The sequence below is a fragment of the Phaethon aethereus genome, assembly GCF_964289735.1.
Source record: "Phaethon aethereus genome assembly, chromosome: 1".
NCBI lineage: Eukaryota > Metazoa > Chordata > Aves > Phaethontiformes > Phaethontidae > Phaethon > Phaethon aethereus.
Window position 1 is genome coordinate 221,711,859 of NC_138575.1, and position 26,351 is coordinate 221,738,209.

Consider the following 26,351-nt stretch of genomic DNA (forward strand, 5'->3'; position numbering starts at 1 on the left):
CAGTATTTAACTAAAGCAATGCTCTAAATAAGGATGTATCATAAAAGAAACTTACCATCCTCATGCAATTCAGTTCCTTGTAATGCACCACAACCAGCCTCTTGAATGGGGAAATAGTACTGTACGTAGCAGTCAGCCTCTCCCCACACGGTGGACTGTAAGGGAGTGAGTCCTTTCACACTCTCCACATGGATCTCAAACACATGCTCCATCAGGTCTTCCCCTTCTTGGTCTAACTGCTAATAAAACAAAGGAAATCCACATGGAGAGGATGATTCTTTAGGAAACATCTTTAGGAAACAGGTAAGACAACTGGGAACATGAGATTCTAAGAGGCCTGAGATGGGGGGCTCAGAACCACTAGCTGCTATTTTCTCCCTGAAGTTCACACCAAAAGCCTGATAGCAATTTTTTTTTTCCTGCAAAAGCCAAAAACCACAGCACATAAAAAGCATGAAAGTTCATACATATCCAACTCAAAGGCAGTGGCAAAACTGGTATGGTACAGCATAAGGCTGTGAAAATTAAGGTTTTCTATAATTTTCTATAATTAAGATTTTCTATTTCTATTTTCTATAATTTTTTCAGGGGGGTTTACTGCACTTGTCATGTAGATAGAAGCTGTGGATATGCAGGGCAACAAAAAGGGCAATAATGTCAAGGCTGGTTGGAGAAAGCTAGTAAGAAAAGAGTACAAATAATAAAATTCTGCATAAAACGTCATCATTTATAAACCAAATTGGCTACAGCTTTAAAAGAGATTGGGGATCACTGGTCTGTTAATGAACCCACTGGTAAAATCCTTTTCACGTGTCCCTAACAGCAGGATGGGAATTAACTGAACAATACCATCGCAGGCTTTGTAGGAGGAGGGTCCAGAGAGTGGGCAGGGCGCTGTGCGACGGGAGGTACCATTCCTTCTTCATTTTTTAGCCTTTGCAGTGCCACTATTTGATCAGCTGACCCCATCGCCAGAATGACTCTCAGGTTTCCACTTCTACTGCCAGTAAAAACATCTATCACAGGCATATAGCTGTCCACAGCAACCACTGGATATTGAGCTTGAAGAAGCAGGTGGGAAATCTTTGGCTCTCTAGAATGGATTAAAATAAATAAAACAAAAAAGCCCCAGCATGAGAATGAGCCATCTGAAAATGAACAGGATCACACAAAGCTCATTTTACAGAATCATAGAATTATTTAGGTTGGAAAAGACCTTTAAGATCATCAAGTCCAACCATTAACCTAGCACTGCCATTAGATGGGACTTTCAAGGCAGTTAGAAACCAATCTATCTCCATCCCTCCAAAATCCGCCTTAATTACATTAGTCTTCACAAAGCACAGATCTGTGAGCCATTTTCAGCTCATAAGAAAGCACAGCTCTCCAAAAACTAACATGACCTTAGTTATAAGCCAGCCTAGAAACCTGTGAGTGAGGTGATGAACTGGAACAAGACTCCTATTAATATACTGGAGCCATATTATATTTTTATGAGGCAGTTAGGTGCCTTTGGGGATGGACTGAGGCAAGAAGAAAAGAAGAAACAAGGACAGTCTCCCAGAGAAATGTAAAACCCCCTAATAATACATGGAAGATATACACAAGTAAACTACAGTGGATTACTGAAAAAAATTATACAAATGACACACTAATAATTAACAAAGTAATGGCCAGTCAGTTCCAGCACCATCTAACTTCCACCTATCACCGGTCCGACCAAAAAAAAAAAGAAATTAATCCCTGCATTAGAAAGAATCTCTTCTGTCCAGTACTTCCGCTAATTTAAATTGCTTTAAGCAGGTGTATTACTTGACTGAATAAGAAGCCAAAATATTGAACCAAAAAGAACACAGAGCTCTGGAGAGACCCATCAGATAATAAGATGACAAGTAAAACATAAAGTATTTAAAGACCTTTTTGATACCACAGCATCCCTAGCAATGGGATCTATGCAGAGCAAAATCAGGAACAAAATCACTCAATCACTCACAATCTTGGAAAGTCACCACTGGAAAGGCACACTTAATCCGGCTGGCGGCCGGTCACAAGCGGTGTTCCCCAGGGCTCGGTTCTGGGGCCGGTCTTGTTCAATATCTTTATTGATGATCTACATGAGGGAATCGAGTGCTCCCTCAGTAAGTCTGCAGATGACACCAAGTTGGGTGGGAGTGTTGATCTGCTGGAGGGTAGGAGGGCTCTGCAGAGGGATCTGGACAGGCTGGATCGACGGGCTGAGGTCAACTGTATGAGGTTTAATAAGGCCAAGTGCAGGGTCCTGCACTTCGGCCACAACAACCCCATGCAGCACTACAGGCTTGGGGAGGAGTGGCTGGAGAGCTGCCCGGTGGAAAGGGACCTGGGGGTGCTGGTTGACAGCTGGCTGAACATGAGCCAGCAGTGTGCCCAGGTGGCCAAGAAGGCCAACAGCGTCCTGGCCTGTATCAGCACTAGTGTGGCCAGCAGGAGCAGGGCAGGGATTGTGCCCCTGTACTCGGCACTGGTGAGGCCGCAGCTTGAATTCTTTGTTCAGTGTTGGGCCCCTCACTACACGAAGGATGTTGAGGTGCTGGAGCGTGTCCAAAGAAGGGCAACGAAGCTGGGGAGGGGGCTGGAGCACAAGTCTTATGAGGAGCGGCTGAGGGAACTGGGGTTGTTTAGTCTGGAGAAGAGGAGGCTGAGGGGACCCCTCATCGCTCTCTACAACTGCCTGAGAGGGGGTTGTGGTGAGGTGGGTGTTGGCCTCTTCTCCCAAGTAACTAGTGATAGGACAAGAGGAAATGGACTCAAGTTGCGCCAGGGGAGGTTTAGATTGGATATCAGGAAAAATTTCTTCATCGAGAGGGTGGTCAGGCATTGGAACAGGCTGCCTGGGGAGGTGGTGGAGTCGCCATCTCTGGAAGTGTTCAAAAAACGTGTGGATGTGGCACTTCGGGACATGGTTTAGGGAACATGGTGGCACTGGATTAATGGTTGGACTTGATGATCTTGAAGGTCCTTTCCAACCTAGTGATTCTGTGATTCTGTAATTTTCCTGCACAGTCATTTTGATCTCTTATAGTTTTACTCTCACTCACAATCTTGGAAAGTCACCACTGGAAAGGCACACTTAATTTTCCTGCGCAGTCATTTTGATCTCTTATAGTTTTACTCCTTCATAGAACCAGAACTGAAACTGGCTCCAAACCTGACGCAGCATTGTGTCTTTATTTCTCACAGTCTACTTGTACTTCTGTACGAGGACAGTGTAACTTACCCATACACTGCTCACTGTAGGAAACTGCCAAAGGAAGCTTGGCAGGACAAAAACACCCTTTGCTATAAAGGGTAATTAAGAACCCTCCCATGCAAACCCCAGACACCATCCTTGACTTCCTTCTCTGAGCATCAGTTAGGATATTTCCCAACCCAATAAAATATGGAACAAAGATGTTTACTTGTATGAGATGTAAAACTGATGCAGAGGAAGCTTCACTAATCCTAGCAGTCTGTCACAGCCAGGGCTCCCCATCTTGTTCCATGCTTCAATAATCATGACATTGTTCTTCAGTCGCTCCAAGTGTTTGGAAGTCAATGAAAAAGGCATCACCTGAAAGAGTTTAATGCAGAATTAGCACACAGAATACACTGGAAGCTATTTGCTAAGTACAGAGCATTCTGGTAATGCTACATTGTTCCAGTCTACAGAATTGTGCTCTTTAGATATGGAAATTAAAAATTAAATGTATACTTGCCTAACAAGTTTCAGAAAACTGGTAGGCTTGGAAAAGAGCTAGCCAGCAAAACAAATGCAATTTAGATAAATTTTAACATAAGATCACATGCTATTTTAAAAAACATTGCCTTTAGCTTTAAATGCTGAACAGATAAATCATTTCAGACAACTGTTTCAGATGGCTTTTGCTATGCTTTTACATTCCACCCTTTCAGCTGAAGACTAAGGACTCTCGCAAATCACGAGGTATTGTTCAAAGTAAAACAAATGCACGTAAGCATCCTGACATTTCCAAAGAAAAATGTCCATAAAAAAAATTACAAACTCGTAACATTATTAAATGCCTGAAATGTTGTTGTTTCCCGGGGGAACGCTCCGGCCCTTATTAGGACAGTAACCCACACTTCTGTGCTGATAAATCCATTGAGAAGAAAAAGAACACTGAGCAATGGAACAAACAAAAAACATGCTACATCTACATATTAGGATGCCATGAAGATGCCATCAACAATGTGTTTTCTTGGCAAAATGGAAGAAATAAGTCAACTTTTCTCAAGTTTTAACTGAAACTTTCCTGACTATTTCTCTTTTGTACTTCAAAAATCTCATTTGTTATTTGGATGATTCAAGGAACCGCATTTCAAACTGCGCAATGCAGCCAAAACAATACTGAAAATACTTTTAATATACTGGACAGAGCCAAGCAGAGAAACTCCTACATATATAAAAGTAACTTATCTTTGCGATATGTTCGTCAGTGTAGAATAGCACATTTCAAGCAGTGTTAAGTGGAAGGCATGTGACTTGCCTGAGAAAAATTAAAGGCAGGTTGTGTTGTGCCCCATATGACAGCAGATCTCGTGGCCTCCTCCGTGCTGAGCAGCTTGCAGTTTAAATACACATTACAAGAAGTGTGGAGCCCATAGTCTTCAGCAACAAAATCTTTTCCATCAGGCACCATCAACAGCACATGGAGTAATAACCCATCCCCTTCAGATGCAGTTATTTGTGTCATCAGATTGCGCGCTGCAGAGGTCGGTACAGTCTGCGGTGGCTGCACAACATTTATGCTGGCTGCTCCTGTCTTCTGTGAGTCCTCCCAGTCGTTACGTTTCAAGCAGCGAGGGCTTTCTGCATTTACACTTTTCCTGCTGGGCTCCTGAAATTCTAGCCGGGGACTTCTTACAGCATGAGCTGGGACTCGCTGCACAGCCGTAGCTGACCGGGCAGCGGTGCGGGTGAAGTCTTTGTTGTCGGCTGCAAGCTCTAAGGATACCTGCGTTGTGCAAGGCGAGGCGGGCTGATCAGAAGACATGCCCCGTACAAAGACAAGAGACTGCAACACAAACTCAGGAAAATGCACTTCGTGTTTTCATCAAGAACTGTGTTACATCATCACCCAGAAGGTTTACCTTCAGACAGATGCTGGTTACCAGCTACAATTGTCACTGCAAAATAAACTACATGCGGTTTTATCAAACGAAGCAGTAACTGAAGTACAAAAATAAATGAATAAAGGAAAAAATTCAAACCAATAACAAAGCTGACTGAAAAACGACCACCTACCTAGCCAAGGTGAACTGCGCTGCGACAAAGTATCACAACTGCTATTTGCTCCACTTCCCTACAGCACTTGCTGCTTGAGAAAAATTATGAAAAAGAAGTGTTTTCTTTAAATGTTTTCTTTCACTGCTCTTTCACTTTTACATTCCCTAGTGATTTTAACTGTCCCTAACTCCTCTCTCTTCTGGGGGTGCCTTCTTTTTCTCTCCAATGGTCTACATATTCCATTGCACTTATCTTCTTTTTTGCTGAGGTTGGGAATTTTGGGTTTGGTTCTGTTTCTTAACACTCTGTCCTACAAGTGAATTACCCCTTCATGTTGTCAAGATTTGCAAGAGAAATAGTTAGACTGGTATGAATGAAAACGTGTATGTGAAAGCCATGAAAGAAATGCCAAAGTTAAAGGAACTGCAAGGATTAATTTGCAAGTGTTAATTGCTACAGAGCATCATAGATCTGCTGGATTCATTCACACAAGGAAAGAGCAAGAAGGGGAAGAACAAGCCGAAGCCCAGAAGATAAGGTAGCATGATAAAGAAAAGGATGGGAAACATAAAATGCCCAAATAAGGAAAAAATAATCAGACTTAAGAATTTTGCCTAAGACTTAGGAAGGATGAGACAAGCTTCTGCAGCAAAAGATCCCAAACAGTGTTTACTCCTAAAGGTATAAAGAACACATCCAAAGGTGAAGAGTTCAAGGCCATCTGTCAGAAAGAACCCCAAAAATGCAAAGTGGACTGAACAGCTGACATCCCTTATGCTCCGTGCCCTGGCCAGAACAGCTGGACACACATGCATTGCTAACAGGCAGGTATTACACCGAGCAAGTGAAACCTCACAGACAGGGTGATCAAAATCAGTTTTCTTTAAGTATTAGCTTCCCCTTCCATAAGTTCTTGCACTGAACTTCAGTTCATTAATTAAACACCACCGCCTGCCGCTTTTTTCCTCTCACACCCTCTTCCACTCCATTCTCTCCCTCACAACACACCATTTCTCGTCCTTGTCTTCAATTAACTCCTCTCACACCTAACCTCTACATTTTGTTTCATCCTCTTGCGGCTCCTCTACTGGCAGCTCTGCTGAACAGCTTCTCTGGAAGAAGCTTCACAGCCCCTGTGACAGAGAACGTCACTCATCCCATGAGCTATGAAGTGATGGAAGCAATCCATGCTCACGTTGTCTGAGAATAATTTAGGAGCTCTGAATGTAAAATTCCCAAATACTCTCTTAACCCTTCGCTTGCTAATCTAGACAGCTGTTTATCCTCAGAACTGGCAAATCTCTCATATGTGCTGTGCAGGACTGTTAATCCTTCTCAATCAGAAGTTGGGCATGCTGGTAGAAACTCTTGCTGGAGAAGGTAACTCCTGAAGTGACAAGGTGATACCAAAGATGGGGTGCATCAGGCCTCTGCGTCAGGAGAGACCTCAGCTCATGTCACGTGTGGAGCAGAAGCCAAAGTTCCCTGCCCTGAACACATGCCACTCAAAAACCTCTCTGTAGAGGGGTTTCTGTATCCAAGCCCTAGCCCTTGTTTTACCCTGCAGCCCGGGGAACTTCACACAGCAACAGCCTTAGAAATGCAGGAGATTAAAAATATTTCTCCAAAACTCTAAGGAAAAAAGGGTTCATGTTATCTTGTATTGATCTTACAAACCTTCATATCCAAGACCTGGCAAATTAGGACAAAAAGAGAAAAGGAAGAGAAGGAAAAATTAAGGGGGGAAAAGTAAAAGAGAGAACATCCAGCCAAAATTAGTAACAACACGCCATTTAACTCAAACCCTACATGGTAAAACACATACCTTTAGCGGTCCAACTTGTGTCTGACCTCCCTCTTTTTCCACAGGTATTTCACAGCTGACAGTGAGTAACTCAGACTGAATAACCTTGCATAACTGAAGCACTGCTGAGCCAATGGCCACCGGCTGAGGGCAGAAAAAGAATCCATTTTGCAAGATTTTTGTCAGGTTTAAAGAACTAAGGGCATATTGTGAAACAAAAGCCTTCTGGGAAGCCGTGGTCAGCCATTCACCCTCCCCACTCCTCTACCAGTAGTTCTACCACCGGGGATTTATAGGAAAGTTTCCCTTAGTTCTAATTTCCTGCATCACTAGGACACCAATAAGGAAAATTCTCCCAATACCTACAGCAAACAGTACCAGGTTAATGCAAAAATGAGCATGTCAAATCCTAGTAACTGAGCAAAATTTCCATACTTAAAGATGCAATTTATCCACCCATTAGAAGAAAAGCTCCTATTAGAACAGATGGGCAGATACCCTTGGTGTTGATTAAAACAAAACATAAGCTGAGTAAACACCTGACTTCATCACATGCAGAGGATTATGCAAATATTTTTAGCCAAACAAAAGATACCTTTTTCCCCCCCCTCCAAACGCACAAGTTACACCACTTTCTCACACCTCATCTTATTCCCCTTACCCTGGGCAGAGTAATGATATCAACTGCATCCACATTAACTCATTCCGGATTGCTAAACGAGCTGTGTTCTCATTGAAGACTAATGCTTGTAGTTGATCCAATATACTTAAACAGCAAGAGATCAGTTTTAAAGATGAGGGAAGGACAATTTCTTCTGCCTGTCAGTCTCGAACTTAGAAGATCATTTAGTTGGGCAATAAGATTGAACAGCATTTAGGTCAGCTTATAGTATCTGCATATAATGTCATTTCCCTTCATAATATCTGGCAATGATCCATTAAGAAATGGCTCAGTCAAGCCACGTTACCTCGTCTGTTTTGCCTCTAATGGTTGAGGTAGCAGCAACTGCAGTGAAGCACTGCAGAAGACTTAGAAAAGCCACTGCTATCTGTAAGTATTTGGAGGAAATAGAAATGCAATGAATTTCTTTGCGTTTCAATACACAAAGTATAAACAACTTTTAGTAAGTACCTTTTTCTGTGTGCTTTTTCTCATGTAGATTTTAAAAGCAAGGTCAGAGCTCCACCAGTGCTCTATCATCGTTCCACCAAAACGGACAGGGAACACAAACCGCTGCTGAAATTTCACCACTGCAAGGAAGACAGAGACCTGTGAACTCTCAACTGGATTCAGAGCCAACCTCTCTTTTGAGCTTGATCAGGACCAGAAAAATCTTCAGGCTCTGCAGGGTGAGTGGAAACACATAACGTTCAGAAGGTCTGAGGGGAAAGTGATGGCGTGTCTGAGAAGGACGGACAAACACACAGAGAGCATGTGAACATCTGCCAGCATGAGAGTGAAGCAAGGCTGGGAGCTGAACGGGGATGGATTGTCGCTGGAACCCTCAACAAGAATCTCTTGAAGTTTCAACCTACTAAATTATGTTACAACCCTGCAGGTAATTTACTTCCTTTTTTTTGTTGCTCACAGGGGCAACAATTATTCAAAATTAACTGAATAGAAATAAACTTTCTGGTGGAGATTGCTCTGTTACACGCACAATCATTTGATTTTGATTACTTATTAACATCAAGCCCAAAGTAAACTGTTCTTCATTTTCCAAGGCCAGAAAATAGCAGGAGGGCAGCATGACAAAATTAATAGTATCACAGCATCTAAAGGCTGAAGTTGATACCAAGTCTCTGTCACCCTAGCGGGCAGTAAGATTTCCCTGTCTTCAGTAGCAGAAACCGGTCTCATTTTGAGCAACGTATTTCAAGACATATCTTGAGAGAGTCAAAGCTGAGCTGCAAGAATAATCACAGGTTCAGGAGAAAAGTAAGATCTGCAAGAAAAGATTGAATGAATTGGTGTTTAGTCTGGAAAAGAGGAGAATAAGAAGTACAACCGTGTTCGTGTAGTATGCTTTGTGTGTTCACAAGGGATAAAGTAAGTATCCTTCCGATGACAAAAACTCAGGTTAGACATAAGGAAGCTTTTCCAACAAGAAGCGCAGCACTTTCACAGCTTGCCTGGGGAGGCTGTGGAGTCTCTCCCATTTAATAAATGGGATAAACAGCTCTCAAGAATGATAACAGTACAGTGGATTGACTAGATTGCTTCTTCAAATTATTTTCAGCCCTACCTCTTTTTCTAGGTTCCAAAGAACTGGAATCTAACCAGACAAGACAAAGTGCAGGAGGCTGTATTATGTTTGTATTACAAAGAGCTAAGTTTCAGGAGAATTAGATGTTTAGTCTAGACACTAATGGGGCATACGTAAGAGAACTCAGAATTACCCTCAGATCTCTCAAGTGGCACCCAGAAAGATGCAAAGCCAATGAAAGACCGTATGGGAGAGGCATTTGAAAGTCACCCTGGAATTCCAGTTTCTGGGAAGACTGGGCAGAGAGGACCTTGCTCATACAGCACATAAATTGTTCTCAGGGATACAAACACTGGTGACTCTCCATAAAGAGATTAATGTCTACCGATCTGAGCACCGGATTCAAAATCTCTTGGATCCAGCAGACTCTCTGAGCTCTGGCAGATGTTACATGACATACTTCAGCATCTGGAAAAATTATTTATTTGAGATATAACTATGTCTGGTATTTCTAAAAGTACTTTATCATCCTCATACTATTGCAGAAAGGATATTGCTTTTATGTTGAAGGAATGGGCTTACTGACCTGCTATTATGTCCCTAGGAAAAGAAATTTGAAAATCCCAATTTGAATACTTCTTGGAAGCAAAGTAAATAAATAAATAAATCACATGGCTTCCTTCTCCCTGAGAGGACTATTCCACTACCTGCAGCGCTGCAATTGTCTTGGCAGAGGTGCCACTAATCATACTGTATTTTTCAGGCAGTAAAGAAAATACATAGAAAATGCTACTAAATAATTTCTAAGAGATGAAGGAGTCAACAGAACTCAATACAAGGGGGAAAAAATAATGCTCTTACCATCATCTGTGATTTTACTTGAAGCTATTCGTATTACTTCTGTTGTTAGGGAGACCTGTCCTTTTTCATCCTTGGATGCTCCCACAGGAAAGTGGTATTCAACAAAGAAGGTACTATGAATAAAAAAGTGAATGGATGATCACAATCCATCAAAAATCTATTGTACATAATGAAACTGAACATCAGGCCACTTTCATCTTCACAATTTATTGTTACTCTATTTTTTTAGAATAATTGAACTACCTATTTTATGAATTCCTTCCATAGATTATGTATATGTCAGCTTCTCCTCCAAAAAAAACTCCTTTTGTTTTCCATGTACTGGAAATTTATACACACATTTATATGCACATTTATACCTCCACAAAAGCCCAGAAAAAGCACAGCCTGAAGTAAGCCCACATCAGGATAAATTATTCACATTTCTAACTTTCAGAAGTCTATGGTATACAATTTCCTGAGAGGAGCAGAGAAATAGGAAGACCTCAGAAGCCTGCAGAGCTTAGGTAAGCTGGACTACACAACAGACCCCCGAGAAATCTACCCTGAAGGCACCAGTAACAAGCTGGTGAGAAACAATCCCCCTTACCACTTATTAACTGCTGCGGGCCTTGGAGGCTTCCCCATTAAACCTTTCTTTCTTGGTGTATTCTGGATGCTCTCAGGAGGGATTTTCAAGCTTTCAATGACGACTCTGGCTAGGTGTATTCGCTCCAGCAATGCCAGCCTGTCTGCACTTAAGGATTTGACACGAGCTGCTTCTGTGTGATCTTCTGGAGGAGCAAGTGATCTAGTAGGAGAGCAGCTGAAGAGGTAAAACCAAGAGTCAGGACTACATGAACACTCTTAACGCAACTACATGACAGGACAATTGTAGCTTGGTGGGATATTATTTAAAAACTGCTCATGGTTCATTAAAATGCACATTTTAAAATGTATTTTTAATGATAAATTTGGTGGTGTCTGTAACAGAAATCTTACAATATACAATATCTAGGGTACATAACTCAAGAAAGAAAAAAGCAACAATGTTCCACATTGTTGGAGTTCTGAAAAAAAGCTTATGCAGCCTAAGTCTTCAGAAAGAAAACCTTAATTTAATGTCATATACAAAAAAAAGGGAGAAGATACAGTTATACACATGGACAAACCACTGCTGCAGAGGAACAGCAACATGATTTTTGTCATCATTTAAAATCTCACTTGCACTTTATTTGTAAGACTTGACTTGTAAATGGTTTTGTGTTGGTACCTCTGGAGATATGAATTTTACCTGAATGTAGAAACAGCAGTATTTGTAAGAAAAGTTTCAGAAATAATTGCTTGGAGCTGAATTAGGAAAAAAAAAATGTAAAACTTTAATACTAACTGGTATGTACAATAAAGCTTGATAACTGAATTTTTAGGGACACTTTTATTGATTCTGTCATGGAAAAGAGGGAATACAATTTAGACCAGGTCAAAAAACAAGTTTATTTACTATAGCTATAGAAGAGAACACAGATCAGCAGAGAAACAGACTCTGCTGATGTGAACTCTGTCCCTGTAAAGCAGATACAAATTTTATACACATAAAGACATCGTGCAAAGACAGATAACAGGATGTGAGTTATTTCATATCTGTTACGTACACAAGGCCACAGAACTGCTCAAAGCTGGTCTGGAGTCTGCATTTTTCAACACAGGGACCGATTTACCATGAAGGTTACATGGTGATTATTGTTTCAGGAGACAGAGTTCAGTCGAAAGGCCCATTCAGGCTTTAGCATTTCTGTTTCCACAGTTCAAAACGTTATTACAAGGCTTACTGCTTTTTTGGCAAACTCATGATTTTAACTAATTGCATCTCAATAGTTTCTTTCACAACATATAGCAATTTCTGGGTGATGCTGGTGCTTCATCATTCCCAGAGATGCCATGGAAACTCCCCACTAAAATGGTTATTCAGTAAATTGTGTGATGACGACAGCACAAGAACGGTGTGATTCTTGCTAATACTAACTTACAATGAGCAAGATGCTGCAAAACAAGTCACTCCTGTAACTATTTACCTGGGTTTAATTTCTGTTACCGTCTGATCCTGATCAAAGGCATTAGAATCCTTCTGTTGATTCACTGGATCAGCTTTCTTGAGAGTTTCTGTCTTGGTTACTTTTTTGGGGGAGTTAACATCATCATCACTGAGGAAATCACTTAAACTGGAATCAGATTTCTGAAATAGAAGTAATGCACATAAAATAAGAAATTAACTATCATTGCCAAGAAAGATACATAACCATCATGATACATAAAGAAAAAAGAAAAACAACTTGCGGATTGCATAATTCTAAACAATTAAAATTGTATCAAAATTGCTCACAGAGGTATTAAAAAAAGTCTTCATGGACAGCCTCCATCCTAGCAATTTCCAAACTCACTGCCTGACTCTGTAGTCTTAATAGTATTCTTTTAACAATATTAATTTTAAGCAATATTCTCACAAGCTTCTGTATGATGCTTAATGCTTAGTAAGCTTTAATAAGACTGAAATTTGTTGGCTTTTTTTCTGATACACACTTCTGATTTTCTTCACCTTAGGGACTACATATTAAGCACCTTCCTTTTGCTCTCCACTTACAGGAGTCATGTAAAAAAGACTCTCTAGCAGACTCTGGTCGTAATGGGGATCATTGAGTTCACTGTCATACACCTCACTCCCGAGAGAGAGAGAATCCAAAAGGGAACCTGTCCGATCCCAGAAATGCACAGGAGATACATCAGTGCTGTGGACACAAGAGAAAGAAACACAACTTAGTGTTGCAAGTTCTGCAGTCAATGTCTTCTGAATTCTGACAATACTGTCTATTCCATACCAGATTTGTGCTTTATTGGCTCCAGATACAGCCCAACGGTGCTCACACAGCACTGTGCCCAGCCTAATACATGTCTGTGACCCAATCTGAAGCGTTATCTTGTGATAACACCTCTGGACCCAACCTGAAAGAAGTGCGTGTGAATATATATCCACAAGAAGCACCAACAGTTGAGGTTGGAAGGGATCCCTAAAGTTCATCTAGTCCAACCCCTGCTCAAAGGTAGACGATGCAAATAAGAAAATTATCCAGCCGGACTTTGAGTATCTCAGAAGTTGGAGATTCCACAATCTCTTTGGCCAACCTGTTCTACAGCTTGATGACCCTCGTTGTAAAATATATTGGTTAATATATTAGTATAATATTTTAATATATTAATATAAATAATATATTTTAAGTTAATATATTAATATAATATTTATTCATAAGTACTGTGTAACTTTTGGAATGCTTTAAGATATCAGTAGTACTTAAAAATAAATACAAACTATGTCTGAGTGGGTAAATACAACCATTTTTTGACCATGGTTGGAGCAAGCTGGGTTTTGTTTGGTTTAAGGGTTTTCTAACTGTGCTGTGAGTTCAAAATCGTTTTACGACCTGCGAACAGTTCAGTGTTATCCAGTGATAAATTGCAGGGGACAAGACGTACGAACTGAAATTCTGAACCATATCTGACAACAGAAACTGCATCCTTGATACTCCTGATTTGGACACAACATAACCATCATTTCTGCTCTTGCTACACGAAATGAGAGAAAAAGGTCAATTTAAAATTTGGAGAAAGATTAAAAATAACTATTGGTTCTCTCTATTTTTAATTTACAGACTGCAAGTTCTTCAAAGAAACACTGTATTTGTTTTATGTACTTCTTAACATTTTAGGACACAACAGTTACAACTGTTAAATAATGTTATCAAAGATCATGGTTAGACTTTCTGACATCACTTTTACATCAAGGGACTTAGAGCTATCCAGGTTGTCATGCATTAAAGTTGAGGTATAAAACACTGCCGTTATTTGCACATACGATTCACTAGTTACACTTCCAGAAATGTGGAAAACTTGGAGAGTCAAGAGCCATTTTTCAGTATAAAGTGGGTAAATAAGGACAATTTTGCAGCAACCCCCAGTGCGTTACACTCACCTGCCCAACAGTAACTGTATTGCTCTCTCTTCAGAGTTTAGGTCAAACTGCTGACCTGAGACTTCAGATGCGAAGAGGTGGGGATCTTCAGGAGTGGGCACATAATTTGAGTTCAAGCCCTTTGGGCTCCTGGATAACAGCGATTGCAGCACAGAGCACCATAAAAAGGAAAAAATAAAGATATTAAGGCACGTTCAAGATTAATTCATCATGGATAAAAATCAAAGGTTATGTACAGCCTTTTCCAGTTGGTAGCTTTACTCTCCAGATACAAAAACTTTCTGCAACCCTGCAGCCTGCTGCAAGTCACATCCAAAATCTTACACTTTGCAATGCATCATAGAATCACTGAATCATCTAGGTTGGAAAAGACCTTTAAGATCATCGAGTCAAACTGCAAGATTGGGCCAACCTTTACAGTTGAAGCACGGCTGCTGCAAACAAGGACAGAGAGGGCCTGAGAAAGACAAGCAAGGTGTTTATAAATGATTTTCTACATTTTTTTCCTGGAAAGTCCAAAATCATCTACTTTTAAACAAACTGGAATAGTTTAGGCAGAAATAATTTAAATTGTGTTTGCAACAGCATCACTGACTGTCAAAGACAATGACATTATTTTCAGATTTATAGTGGAACAAAAGACATTGTTGATCTTTTTTCAAAATAAGGAATTGAAGTTTCTCCTGTAAAAAACATGCATTTGTCTTAACACTTCTAAATTTCAACTTCACTGAATTGAGAATATTTACTGAGCCTAGTACTAAACAAAGTTGGAGTCAGAAGTCGAAAAGGCAGAAACACCTCTTTTTTTTCAGTCTGCTAAGAAAGAGCATATGGAAGAAGATAATGACTACTAATTCTGAGAACAGTTACAGATGCAAATTTTCATGGGTATTTTGGCACCAAGAGATGCAAACTAGGATAAGCAAAAGTACTCAACTTATGTCACTAATTACTCACATTTCCCTGAAAACCTGTTTGCTGTGATAAAGTACCATTTAATTTGCTATGTTCCTTACATTACTCTCATGCCTTATCCACATGTAATATTCCCTTACCAAATAACTCTGTACTAAATACAAATATACTGCGAAACAAAATTAAAATCAATGATTTAAAGCAAGGCTTACTACCTGATGATTAAAATCAGTCACAAAATGCAGGCTTTTATTCACAATTAGAAATTAATTTCCCACTTGAATGAGAATCCTAAAATACATCACATGAATCTCAGTATTTCAAGTTTTCCTGGGAAGGTCTCAAAATTTATGGTTTGGAACTTAATCTCACTTCCCCCTTTTCCAAGCTCACTTTGCTGTTGCTTTGACATTGTCTCTCTTTATAAAAGGAGTCACTTCATTCAGTTCAATCTCCATGTCTGGGCTAGACTTCATTGCAGAAACAACCATGGCATCACGGAGTTTATTGCCTTGATCCAAAAGAGCTGAGAAATAAGCAGAAGGATTAAATCTCAGCATTCAAATTCAATTTAAAAGCAATGTGTAAACACAATAAACGTGCCAGCTACAGTCAAGAAACCTCTGTTTTCTGCTGCTGTAAAGAGATCCTGACATACTGGAGATTAAGTGCGTGCTATACACCATAAAACAGACAGCACAGCTGGGAGGGAGTGAGAGTAACCCTCTATCAGTCTCCCACTCAGAGGCGTAGAAGTAACTCATCTGCACACACTGAGTCAGGCATTAGAGTGGCACTATTACGATAGAGCAGCAAGATTAATTTATGGAAGAGTAGCTGTCACCTTTGGACGTCTCAACAGCAGTCCAATTTTAGGTCTTCTTTGTAAATATAAAAGTAACTCAAAGGACAATACAGATAGAAATGTGCCCTACTTTGATTCTCATTTGAATCCAGTCCAGGTGGTTGGTCTGTGATCTAAAAGGGATGTTAACTGGCAGGAGATGGAAAATAAATCATTTTTCATCTCAAAATGCCAGTGGCGCAGAAACCCTCCCAAGAAATATCTGAATGTGAGTAGCACCTTTGATGGACATCTCGGAAGACAAGTCAATGATTAAACACCTTGTGAGGCTGTTTAATTTTGTTTCTTTTACCCCTCTGGGTCAGAGCTCAGGCATACTGCTAGGACAGCGTGTTTTGCCTGATCTGGATACTCAAGCCACCTTCCAACAAGACCAAATCAGTAGTTTTTAAGATCTTTTTGTTACAGGTTTCTGTTTGAAATAATATAGTGAGAGTGTGCAAAGTATCACTTTTCCTTAAGTCTTTACCTCTAGATAGGCACCTGAAATATTATCAAGAGCTATTTGTTGTGAAATCTAAAAGATCACTTCCATCGTATACAAACCTGAAAGCAGGTCTTTTGTAGCTGGGTTATGCAAAGAGAGCACCTGCATATTTGTTCTAGCAGGTGCTTCAGGATCAGTGCTGGTGGGAAACGACACTTGCTGATTTGAAGGATTCACTTTCAAACATTCATCTGGTGAAATCAGATGGTGATGAGAAGCAGAAAAAGCATCCTTTATGTTTTCAGAGTTCTCTTGAAAGAGCAAATGGTCCTTGCCTCTATTGAAAAATGAAAAATTATTTCAGTAACAACTAAAGCGAATCAGTAAAGGGATTCAAACCTCTTCAAACACTCCCTTGGCACTGCAGCTGCTCCCTTTCATTACATGCTCCAGAAAGAAACACGACAGATTATTTTAATGACTCCTCATCTTCCACTTACCTGAGTCAGTCTGTCTGATGGTGTAAGTAAAGGATTTGTGGCACCTCCTGTGTCAAGTAACATGGCCTGACCTAAGTCAACATAGGATGCAAATTTATAACCGATGAGAAACGGTCCCTGTAAGCTCTGAAATGCTGAATGTTCTGGATTTCATATAAAATGCACGTTCAGAAAGATCAAGTACTCCATAACTCACAAGTGTATAGCCATTGCTGAAAAAAAAGTGTCTCAACTGCAAAATAAACCAGAATTTTGTCATGGGGAGAAAAGATACCTGGGACTTGTGGCTCTGCTATTGTTAACGGACTCTTGGTCAGCAACAGTCACCCGTGTTTGCCTGGACTGCTGTGATGGAGCAAGAAACTGGGGCTTGCTGCTTCCCTGAGCAGGAGGGATATCTAAACTTGCATCTGTGTTTGGGATAGAGCTGCTGGTGTCATACAATTCTGGCAGAGGTTCTAGAACTAGTGTGACCTGAAAGACAGAATGTGAAAACAGTATTTTGTTCTTTTCTTAATTAAGTAAAACACACACTCTGTTCAATTTTACATTTCATGCAATGGAAACCTGCTGCTTTTCTATACAAAGTAAAATTTATATCATGCAGTTACGTAACATCACAAAACTCTGACGTATTTACAACTACTTATTTCACATTCTGTGTTTTCAAATCACAGGCAACTACCTTTCAGCATAAAATGTCCACAGCCAGGGCTGCAAAACATACCACCACCTTCTTAACCCCAGATTTCAAAATATCCAACAATTTCATCCCATTGAGGCTCTGGAGAAGTGTTAGATCTGAGTATCCATTTTTAAATTCACTGTTAAAATCCACTCAGCATAGAGACTACAATTTTTTTTTAATCAAGCTGAACTACCAGTGCCACACATCCTTCTAAACCAAACAGAGTCAACACTGTCAGTATTTATTTTTCTTTTGCTGCCTTAGGTCACGAATGCCTTGGACAGAGACCAGGTCTGCAGTGTACAAAGCACAGCTTCATCCTGGCACCTGATTATACCAGTGAGTGTTACATCAATACGATTTATAATAAAGAACAAAGACATAAGGACTACCTGCAGCTCTCCTAGTTTATCAGATGTTGGTGAAACTACGGTGAAAAACCCATTGATCGGATGGCTGGGAGAGAGCTGGCACAGTCCGGTGATTTGCACTCTGCCAATTGGAAGATGGTCAAGTTTGGTCATTACCTCCAGGACAAGCACACCCATATCTGTGAAAATTAGGAAGAGCTTCATTTCAGCCTCACATAACATGGTTACAATTAAACACAATTACAGCTTTTCTGTTAAAATAACAGAGATGCTAGAGGTTAACAAAATGTCGTATCATGAAATTATGATAACGAGGCAGCTGATAAAGAAGTGTTACACTGGTAATAACTCATGACAAGTAAGTAGAAGGTATCCAGTCTACCACAAAAGGACTACTTATGATAGGACAAGGGGTAATGGTTTTAAACTAAAAGAGGGGAGATGTAGACTAGATTTAAGGAAGAGATTTTTGACAGTGAGGGTTGTGAAACCCTGGCCGAGGTTTCCCAGAGAGGTGGTCGATGCCCCATCCCTGGAAACATCCCAGGTCAGGTTGGACGGGGCTCTGAGCAAGCTGTTGTAGTTGGGGATGTCCCTGCTCATGGCAGGGGGTTGGACTAGATGGCCTTGAAAGGTCTCTTCCCACCCAAACCCCTCTGTGATTCTATGAGTAGCAATAGAAGGCACAGGTTTTAGGGGCAGACTCCAGACACTAGGCTTGCATTAACTTCCTGCAGACCTTTCACTAAATTAAGTACCTTAATAACATTACAAGCTCATCTGAGTATCCTTTTATTCTTCATGCCCTTAGAACAGTGAAATGCATCTTTAATACGATATGTGTGACCCTAAAAGTCATCTGATCACAGAATCACAGAAGGATTTGGGTTGGAAGGGACCTTTCAAGGTCATCTAGTCCAACCCCCTGCCATGAGCAGGGACATCTCCAACTACAGCAGGTTGCTCAGAGCCCCATCCAGCCTAACCTGGGATGTTTCCAGGGATGGGGCATCGACCACCTCTCTGGGCAGTCTGGGCCAGGGTTTCACTGATCTTGAGACTGCAGGGACTACACAGAACTTCAGTAGTTTGCAGACATGAGCCCTAAACCTGACTACTGGAGAGACTGATGCCAGCCATTCCAGGCCGAGATCAAAAGCCTCCCGAATCAGGAGAACGACCTAAAAAGCCCTGAGTGAAAACAGGCCTGGGGTTACTTGGCGGGTAAATAACTCCTTGGCTTTTGCGGGTCTCACTGCTGCTCCGGCCCTGACCTGCCTGACCAGGGCAAAGCGGCTTTACCTGTCAGGTAGGCAGCGAACTGCCGGGGCCCGCAGCGTACAGCGTAGCGGGCAGTGGTTCTCCCCGGTGGCTGCCCCGGCCGGGAGGCGGGCTGGAAGACAGTGCCGTCGGAGGTCTCCCCCCACCACCTCAGGCGGACGAGGGCGGCGGCGGGCGGCTTCGGGCCCTTCCATAGGACTCGGGAGACGGTGCAACGGAGGAAGCAGCGCAGCGGGCCCTCCACGAGCGGCGGCAGGCTGGTGGAAGCAGGGATGTCACCTATACCTGCGGGGACGAAGGACCGAGAGGCGTCAGCGGCCCCGAAAGACACAAGCCGCGGGCTGAGGCGCGCTCCCAACCGCCGCCGTCGCCGCCGCTCCCGCTGCCACCCATCCCCAACCTGCGACCCTTCCTTCCTTCCTTCCTTCCTTCCTTCCCGTCCGGGAGAGGCCCACCTCCCCTCCGCCGGGAGCCCCCTGCCGCCGGAGCGAGAGCCCTCGGCCTCCTCTGCCCCATCCCGCCTCGCCGCAGGCCGCGCCGCCACCCGGCAACCGCCGCCTCGGCGGGAACTGGACGCACCCCCAGGGGGCGCCGAGCAGCACTTCCGGGACTACAATTCCCGTCACGCACCGCGCGCCCCCAGCAGACATACGGAGACACGGACTACGTTTCCCAGAAGGCAACGGGAGGGCGCGACGGGTGCCCGCGGCGGCGTTGCGGCGGACTGCGCTTCCCGTGGTGCCGCGCGGCGGCGCTATGGGAGGGGGGAGGTCGCTTCCGGTGGGGCGGTGCGGAGCGGAGCGGAGACTGGCAGCGGCGGCCGAGGCGTTCGGTGGGGTGGTCTGGGGGTTTCGCGTTGTGTTCTGGTGTGTTGGTGCCTCGTTTGCCGTCATGTCGGCTCTGGAGAAGCAACTGCACCTAGGTCGCCTCCCGCCACGTCCCCCATTGCCCGGTGGCGGCGGCCAGTCCGGCTCCAAGATGCGCATGGGGTAGGTGGGGGAAGGGCGGGGGAGGCTGAGGGGACCGGAGGGGGGTGGGGGAGGGGGCAGAAGGGCAAAGAGGCTAAGAGCGGGGGGAGGGGAGGGAATGCTGGGGGAGGGGGCGAGGGATGTTCGTTGATGTGGGCCTGGGGGTCTCGCTGACAGTTTGGGGGGCGGAGGGTGTTTTTTTACTGGGGGAGGGCTCTGGAGGGAGGGGCTGCTCGTTTTGGAGGGTGTGGAGGGAGGGGGTGCTCGTTTTGGGGGGGGTTGCTGGATGGTGGCAGCAAAGGGGAAGGGGTCACCCTTGCGTGGGCAGGGCGGGGTGCCCTGTACAGAAAGGGTGCTCTGTCCCGAAAGGAGCTGGGGGTGTACTTTGAGGGCTGGGTTATCTGTTGCTGGGGTAAATGAGGGTGGGGGTGCAGATTGCTGGGGGGGGAGTCCTGTGGGAGAGGGAACTTAGTGGGTGGGGTGCTTGTTCCTGGGGGAGTTGACAGGGAAAGGGAGAAAAGCGGGTGCTATTTGCTGGGGTTTTAGGGTGAGGGGGGCAGCCCAGTGGAGGTAGCTGGCAGCATGGTGGGTCTCCCTGGATGGTGACATGGTGCGAGAGGCCATCAGGCTCCCTGGGCTGGCCCCACTGTGTGCTGGATTGCCCATCAGTGCCCTGGGAGAGCAGCTTCTGGATGAGGTTCTCCAGCTGCTCCTCCCTGGCAAGGAGGCAGGCAAAGGTGGTACTGCACAAAGAGTGTCCCTTGGTGCTGGGATTGCTCTTCACGAGCCCTTTTTTCAAAGTAATTTTGCCCTCTGTGTTTCAAGGGAGGGTCAAATGTGTTGTGATTTGTCTGGGTGGTACCTCAAAGTCAGTGAAAACATGGTTGAGGGGGAGAGAGGTATATTTAAATGTTATTTCTCAGCAGCAGACACTTATGAGAAGCTGTGCAGCAGGTGAACTCTGCCAAATGACTTAAGTCCCTGCTTCAGATCATGGAAAATCTGGGCTAGTCCGGTTCAGATGTCAAATCTGGAGTGAGAACATGTTTTGGAAGCTGTGAGAGAAGATTGACCACTGTCTAGCTGTTTGGACGGCAACTAAAAAGGACTGACTGGACAAGAACAATCTCAGCAAAAGCTTTATTCTCTAGCGATGAATCAGAGGGAGAAAATGCATTGCAAATGGGATGGCTTTGAAGGGAATTTAGTCATTTCACCTCCAAGGGTGTGAGGGAGAAGCTTGTATTCCAAGTATGTACCTAGTTATGGTTAGAGGAGAGCAAGCTGATCTTGTAGCAGGCTGATGGCTAGACTGTAGGGAGGGAAGTTATAGTTGCAGAGTGAAGCAAAGAAAGCTGGCAATAATCAGGAGAGGTGCAGCCTCAGGACCCTTCGGCAGCCCTGTGCAAAAGTGTAGATTTAAGGAGAATGGCAGAAATGTGGAGATTTTATGAAATCTAGAGAAAAAGCTTTTTCAGGGCTATGTGACTTTTCATATGTACCTGGTTGGTAAAGTATGAAATCTGAGGTCTGGATTCACAGAATCGTTAAGGTTGGAAAAGACCTTTAAGATCATAAAGTCCAACTGCCAACCCAACACCACCATGCCCACTAAACCATGTCCCGATGGTGACAAAGACCAGGGGTTGATCCTCTGGAGGAACACCAGCCTCCGCGCGAGAGCGAGCCTGTGCGAGGTCCAGGTGTGTGCTGCATGATATGAAGTGCTCTATTTGGAAGATAAAAATATCCTACAATTCCTACAGGAAATCTCCTCTGCCTTGATGCATGAAATCAGATAACTAAAAGAAATAATAAAAAAAGACAGCCAGCTACTCTGCTGTGACTGGAATAAGCTGTTTAGGTATTTATGGATGGGAGATGACTATTTCTCCTCTCCTTTAAAACATTTATTTCACATCTTATTATTTATATTATATTTGGATATAAGTATATCCAAATGTAATAAAATACAGTATAGTACAATTGATGTAGTTAGTATATGAACTAATACTAACAAATCTTCATCAAATACTTATTTCTTTTAATATGAATTATTTAAAGGTAAGCTTCATGTAAGTGTTGAATGGCATGGCTTTGAGGCTGAGCAAAAAAATTGTATTTAAGGATTAATTTATACTGTTAATATAGAAATAAGCTTAGAAATTAGAAAGAGGCAGTTCTGAGTGACTTTCAGAGGGGCTTGCTCTCTCTCAGGACTGCTGTCTGCTCTCCTGTACCTCTCGGTTATCCAAAATTGCAAGCTGGGACTCGTGGGCTCTGTTTCCTGATGCTGTGTTGAACCATGGGGTTATGAGCAAGTCACTAAACCACTAATTCACTCGTTTGTGTTGTGGAGAGTCTTGTATTTCACAGGAGTGTGCTGAAGTTTACATGGTACATGTAAGGCTAGACTTAATGTTAAATACATTATTTAATTCTGCTGGCTGCGTTCAGGACAGAGTTAACCAAGCAAACCCTTATACTCTACAAAGTCTGCCAAACACACAATTTTTCTGTTTTAGGTGAAGAAATAAAATTATTTCTTACTCTTGTTTTATCCCATTTAACTTAAAAGTCTTATCCCTTGTCGTTATTTTTATACTGGTTATTTATATATTATACTGGTTATTTTTATACTGGTTTCATACATTATAAACTTTGTCAGCACCCTGTCTAATTCTTGCCTACAGCAGGGCATACACCGATGGCACTGTAAACAAACACCATGACACGTTGCTCTTTTATTTAGGTATTCCTACTTTAATAATAAACGTAAAAATTTTCAACATCGGTGTTAAGGAGGCCTTAAACAGCATGACAGTTAGGTTGCAGTTTGTCTTGCTGCTGGTGTCAACTTCTGTCAGATATTTCCTGAAGGCAGGTGTCTCTGTATTAAATAAAAAGTCAAAAATGAATTTTCTGCAGTGTAGGGTGATCCGCGCTCTGCTGCGAGGCCTCAGAGTGGGTAAGCGGAAGGAGCTGATGTGTTTTTCATGTGCCTCTAATTGGCTGTGTTCTTGCAAAATGATGCCATGCTGTGGGATGTATTTTCCACGTCAGTGTTGTCGTTTCTGAAAATCCATCATGATAATTTTCAGTAGAAAAATAGACAAAAGCAGAGGCTATTAAGTTACTAACTTAATTAGGTGCTGACAAAACCCCCATGATATTTATTGCTTCACTTACTCATCACAGGTAAACAAACAAATTAAAATTGAGCATTTCCAGGGATTTTTAAATGGATTTGATGATGTACGCCTGTGGGGTATTTTTGCTCGTGCAGTGCTTGTTAGTAGCAATCCTATATAGGGATTTATATAATTCTTCCTATCGTGCCAATCTTCGGAGGGTTTTTGAATGTTCTCTGTTAGGGAAATGATTATGAAGGGAAGTTTGTTTTCTGTTGTCCTATAATGCTATAAATGTGTCCGTCCGTGTCCCCCTCCTTCAAATACATTCTGAAAGCACTGATACGAAATCCAGTGTTGCGGTTAAGGATCAGGAATTCCCCTGTCCTTCCCCTTTGAAGCAGCAGGGAATAGTTCATAATCGTGTTGTAGTTGCGTGGCGCAGTTGTATTTTTGGTTTATTGCATCCTGACATTGAGAAAATCCCTTTATGGGTGATGTTCCCGTTGTGTGAGGCACTGCACATCTGACACAAGAACAGCATCATCCGGAGATACTCACAACTTAAGCAAAGGAGACAAGAAGAAGTGGAATACAGAGACAGCAAGGTGATGGTGAGGTGAAGCTGTCGCGCTGTAGACGCTTTTATGGGTGGTGTTGCAAAGGAGGGCTGGAAGGCAGATCTGGCAAGGTGCTGAGGCAGCTTTTTAAATAGGGTGGGTATGGGGTGCATCAGAGAGCTCCAGCACTGGTGTGAAGATGGAGTGTGGGTAATGGATGCTGGTTTTAGTGATGCAACAGGGACTGTGGGTCAACACTTTCAAATGCCAGAACTGCATGGAATTGAATTTGTCGACTGTGCGATTGTATCATTTACTTGTCTCTGGTTGCTGATGAAGCTCGCAGGAGATAAGGGTAGCTGGATGTCAGCATCTTCTATACCTTTGCTCCTGAACATGAACAGTCTGTAGACTCAATGCTTTGTTCCTTTAACCTTTCCTTCTTCCCCCAAGATCTCTGATATCTCCTCATCTTAAGCTGTATTTTCATTTTTGGACAGCAGTGCCCAGAACTGGATGTGGAACTACAACAGAGGCTTTCACACACATGTGAACTGGAAAGATTATTTCGTCTCTGTAGATGTGTCCTGGTTTCAGTGAGGATAGAGTTAATTTTCTTCATAGAAGCTAGTGTGAGGCTATGTTTTGGATTTGGGATGAGAAAATGTTGATAACATGCTGATTTTTTGAGTTGTTGCTAAGTAGTCAAGGACAGTCCAGCTTTTGGACTGTGAGATGGATCAAGAACTGGCTAAGCAACAGAGTTCAAAGGGTTGTGGTCAGCAGCGCAGAGTCCAGTTGGCCTGTAGCTAGTAGTGTTCCCCAGGGATCAGTACTGGGTCCGGTTTTGTTCAACATCTTCATCAATGACCTAGATGAAGGGTTGGAATGTACCCTCAGCAAGTTTGCTGCTGATACAAAACTGGGAGGATGGCTGATACACCAGGAGGCTGTGCTGCCGTTCAATGGGATCTGGACAGACTGGAGAGTTGCGCGGAGGGGAACCTCACGAAATATAACAAGGACAAGTGTAGAGTTCTGCACCTGGGGAGGAACAACCCCCATACACCAGTACAGGTTGGGGGTTGACCTGCTGGAAAGCAGCTCCATGGAGAAGGACCTTGGAGTCCTGGTAGACAGTAAGTTCTCCACGGGACAGCAATGTGCCCTGGTGGCCAAGAGGACCAGTGGTATCCTGGGGTGCATTAAGATGAGTGTGACCAGCAGGTCGAGAGAGGTTATCCTCCCCCTCTACTCTGCGCTGGTGAGGCCTCATCTGAAGTATTGTGTCCAGTTCTGGGCTCCCCAGTTCAAGAGAGACAGGGAACTTCTGGAGAGAGTCCAACAGAGGGCTACGAGGATGATTAAGGGACTGGAACATCTCTCGTATGAGGAAAGACTGAGAGACCTGGGACTGTTTAGTCTGGAGAAGAGAAGGCTGAGATCAATGTCTATCAATATGTACAGGTGGCTGTCAGGAGGATGGAGCCAGTCTCTTTTCAGTAGTGTGCAGTGACAGGACAAGGGGCCGTGGGCACAAACTGCAGCACAGGAAGTTCCACCTCAACATGAGGAAAAACTTCTTTACTGTGAGGGTGACGAAGCACCGGAACAGGCTGCCCAGAGAGGCTGTGGAGTCTCCTTCTCTGGAGACCTTCCAAACCCGACTGGACGTGTTCCTGTGCAACCTGCCCTGGGTGATCCTGCCTTGACAGGGGGGTTAGACCCGGTGATCTTCAGAGGTCCCTTCCAACCCCTACCATTCTGTGATTCTGTGATTCTCGTGCTGGCCTGCCAGCCAAGAAGGCTGGGGGTGCACGGGGAGCTGGGAGGGGACACAGCCAGGACAGCTGACCCAGGCTGGCCAAAGCGATATTCCATACCATATGACGTCATGCTCAGTGTATAAAGCTGGGATGAAGAAGAAGGAAGGGGTGGCGGGACATTTGGAATGGTGGTGTCTGTCTTCCCAAGAAACCATTACGTGTGGACCCTGCTTCCCTGGAGATGGCTGAATTCCTGCCTGTCCATGGGGAGTGGGGAATGAATCCCTTGTTTTGCTTTGCTTGGGTGTGTGGCTTTTGCTTTACCTGTTAAACTGTCTTTGTTTCAACCCAAAAGTTTTCTCACTTTTACTCTTCCAATTCTCTCCCCCATCCCACCATGGGCGAGTGAGCGAGCGGCTGCGTGGGCTTAGTTGCTGGCTGGGGCTAAACCATGACAAGATGATAACTTCATAACAGCAGAACTTTTTTTTTTTGGTGGTGTGACTCTGCCCCCCTATTCAGGTTGTGGGCTACAGTTCTGCTGTGCAGCCGCTTGCACCTTGTCTGCATTCGTGTAAATTATTTCTACCTGGGCTTAACTTTAGTTCAGTTTAACCTTAGCAGGATGCAGTTCCGTACAAACAAGTGCAAGATTCCATAGTCAGGCCACCAGAAGAGAATGTGATTAATTACACAGAGGAAAAATGAGAGTGTGACTTACAGTGCTGGCAAATGTACGAG

At 43.3% G+C, this 26,351-nt stretch overlaps 2 protein-coding genes across 2 annotated transcripts in view; one reads left to right on the top strand and one right to left on the bottom strand.

The window, feature by feature from the left end:
- C2CD3 (C2 domain containing 3 centriole elongation regulator) overlaps positions 1-19,701 on the bottom strand; it is a gene marked incomplete at both ends in the record, with an annotated part of 55,629 nt that extends 35,928 nt beyond the window's left edge. Inside the window, 17 exons of the mRNA XM_082013355.1 lie at positions 56-239; positions 850-1,093; positions 3,438-3,589; positions 4,524-4,991; positions 7,089-7,211; positions 8,200-8,318; positions 10,136-10,248; positions 10,725-10,940; positions 12,187-12,347; positions 12,753-12,897; positions 14,136-14,264; positions 15,447-15,579; positions 16,465-16,682; positions 17,120-17,319; positions 17,926-18,083; positions 19,207-19,470; positions 19,641-19,701. Of these exons, the coding sequence (XP_081869481.1) occupies positions 56-239; positions 850-1,093; positions 3,438-3,589; positions 4,524-4,991; positions 7,089-7,211; positions 8,200-8,318; positions 10,136-10,248; positions 10,725-10,940; positions 12,187-12,347; positions 12,753-12,897; positions 14,136-14,264; positions 15,447-15,579; positions 16,465-16,682; positions 17,120-17,319; positions 17,926-18,083; positions 19,207-19,470; positions 19,641-19,701 (3,088 nt within the window). The remainder of the gene's footprint in view (positions 1-55; positions 240-849; positions 1,094-3,437; positions 3,590-4,523; positions 4,992-7,088; positions 7,212-8,199; positions 8,319-10,135; positions 10,249-10,724; positions 10,941-12,186; positions 12,348-12,752; positions 12,898-14,135; positions 14,265-15,446; positions 15,580-16,464; positions 16,683-17,119; positions 17,320-17,925; positions 18,084-19,206; positions 19,471-19,640) is intronic.
- Positions 19,702-20,076: 375 nt separating this feature from the next.
- PPME1 (protein phosphatase methylesterase 1) overlaps positions 20,077-26,351 on the top strand; it is a gene marked incomplete at both ends in the record, with an annotated part of 31,515 nt that continues 25,240 nt past the window's right edge. Inside the window, one exon of the mRNA XM_082010516.1 lies at positions 20,077-20,174. Coding sequence (XP_081866642.1) covers positions 20,077-20,174 — 98 coding nt within the window. The remainder of the gene's footprint in view (positions 20,175-26,351) is intronic.